The sequence below is a fragment of the Haliaeetus leucocephalus genome, unplaced genomic scaffold (genome assembly GCF_000737465.1).
Source record: "Haliaeetus leucocephalus isolate CR32 unplaced genomic scaffold, Haliaeetus_leucocephalus-4.0 Scaffold390, whole genome shotgun sequence".
Classification (NCBI taxonomy): Eukaryota; Metazoa; Chordata; class Aves; order Accipitriformes; family Accipitridae; genus Haliaeetus; species Haliaeetus leucocephalus.
The window spans coordinates 31,703-32,379 of NW_010972826.1; the positions used below are offsets into that span (position 1 = coordinate 31,703).

A 677-nucleotide genomic window follows, 5' to 3' on the forward strand; every position below is an offset into this window, starting at 1 on the left:
TTTTTGTGGGGTTTGGGTGGTTTTTGTGGGGTTTGGGGGGTCTTGTGGCGTTGTTCTTGTATGGTGTCATTCTGAAGGACTCAAGCGGAGCTGGGATTCGTGTGAATTTTTGGGGGGGATCACTGGAGGATTGAGGGTGTCCCACAGAGGAGGGAGGTCCAAGGGGGAGCTCTGGGGGTCCTTAAGGGCTTCTCTGCTCACCCCCCCGGGTCTCCCCCAGGCGGAGAAGAACCGGCTGGCGGCCATGGCCAACAACCTGCAGAAGGGCAGCGGGGGCCCCATGCGCCTCTACGTGGGCTCCCTCCACTGCAACATCACCAAGGAGATGCTGCGCGGCATCTTCGAGCCCTTCGGCAAGGTGGGGGCAGAGGGCTGGGGGGGCAAAACCGCGGCCGGTGGGATGTAGAGGTGGAGTTGGGTGATGGGGAGGAGGCGGAGGGACAGCGTTGGGTCGTGGGTTGGCGTTGGGGGGGCACAGGGATGTGGTTGGGTCATGAGAATGAGGTTGGGGGACACCATTGGGTCATGGGTTGGCATTGGGTGGTCGTGGCGACATCGTTGGGTCAAGAAAAAGAGATTGGGGGACACCGTTGGGTCATGGGTTGGCGTTGGCTGGACGTAGGGATGCGGTTGGGTCTTGGGGATAAGGTTGGGGGACAGTGTTGGGTTATGGGTTG

General features: G+C 61.0%; 1 protein-coding gene across 1 annotated transcript in view; it reads left to right on the forward strand.

Annotated features, from left to right (window-relative positions):
* RBM23 (RNA binding motif protein 23) overlaps positions 1 to 677 on the forward strand; it is a gene marked incomplete at its 5' end in the record, with an annotated part of 2,414 nt that overhangs the window by 1,053 nt on the left and 684 nt on the right. Inside the window, one exon of the mRNA XM_010573470.1 lies at positions 221 to 358. Coding sequence (XP_010571772.1) covers positions 221 to 358 — 138 coding nt within the window. The remainder of the gene's footprint in view (positions 1 to 220; positions 359 to 677) is intronic.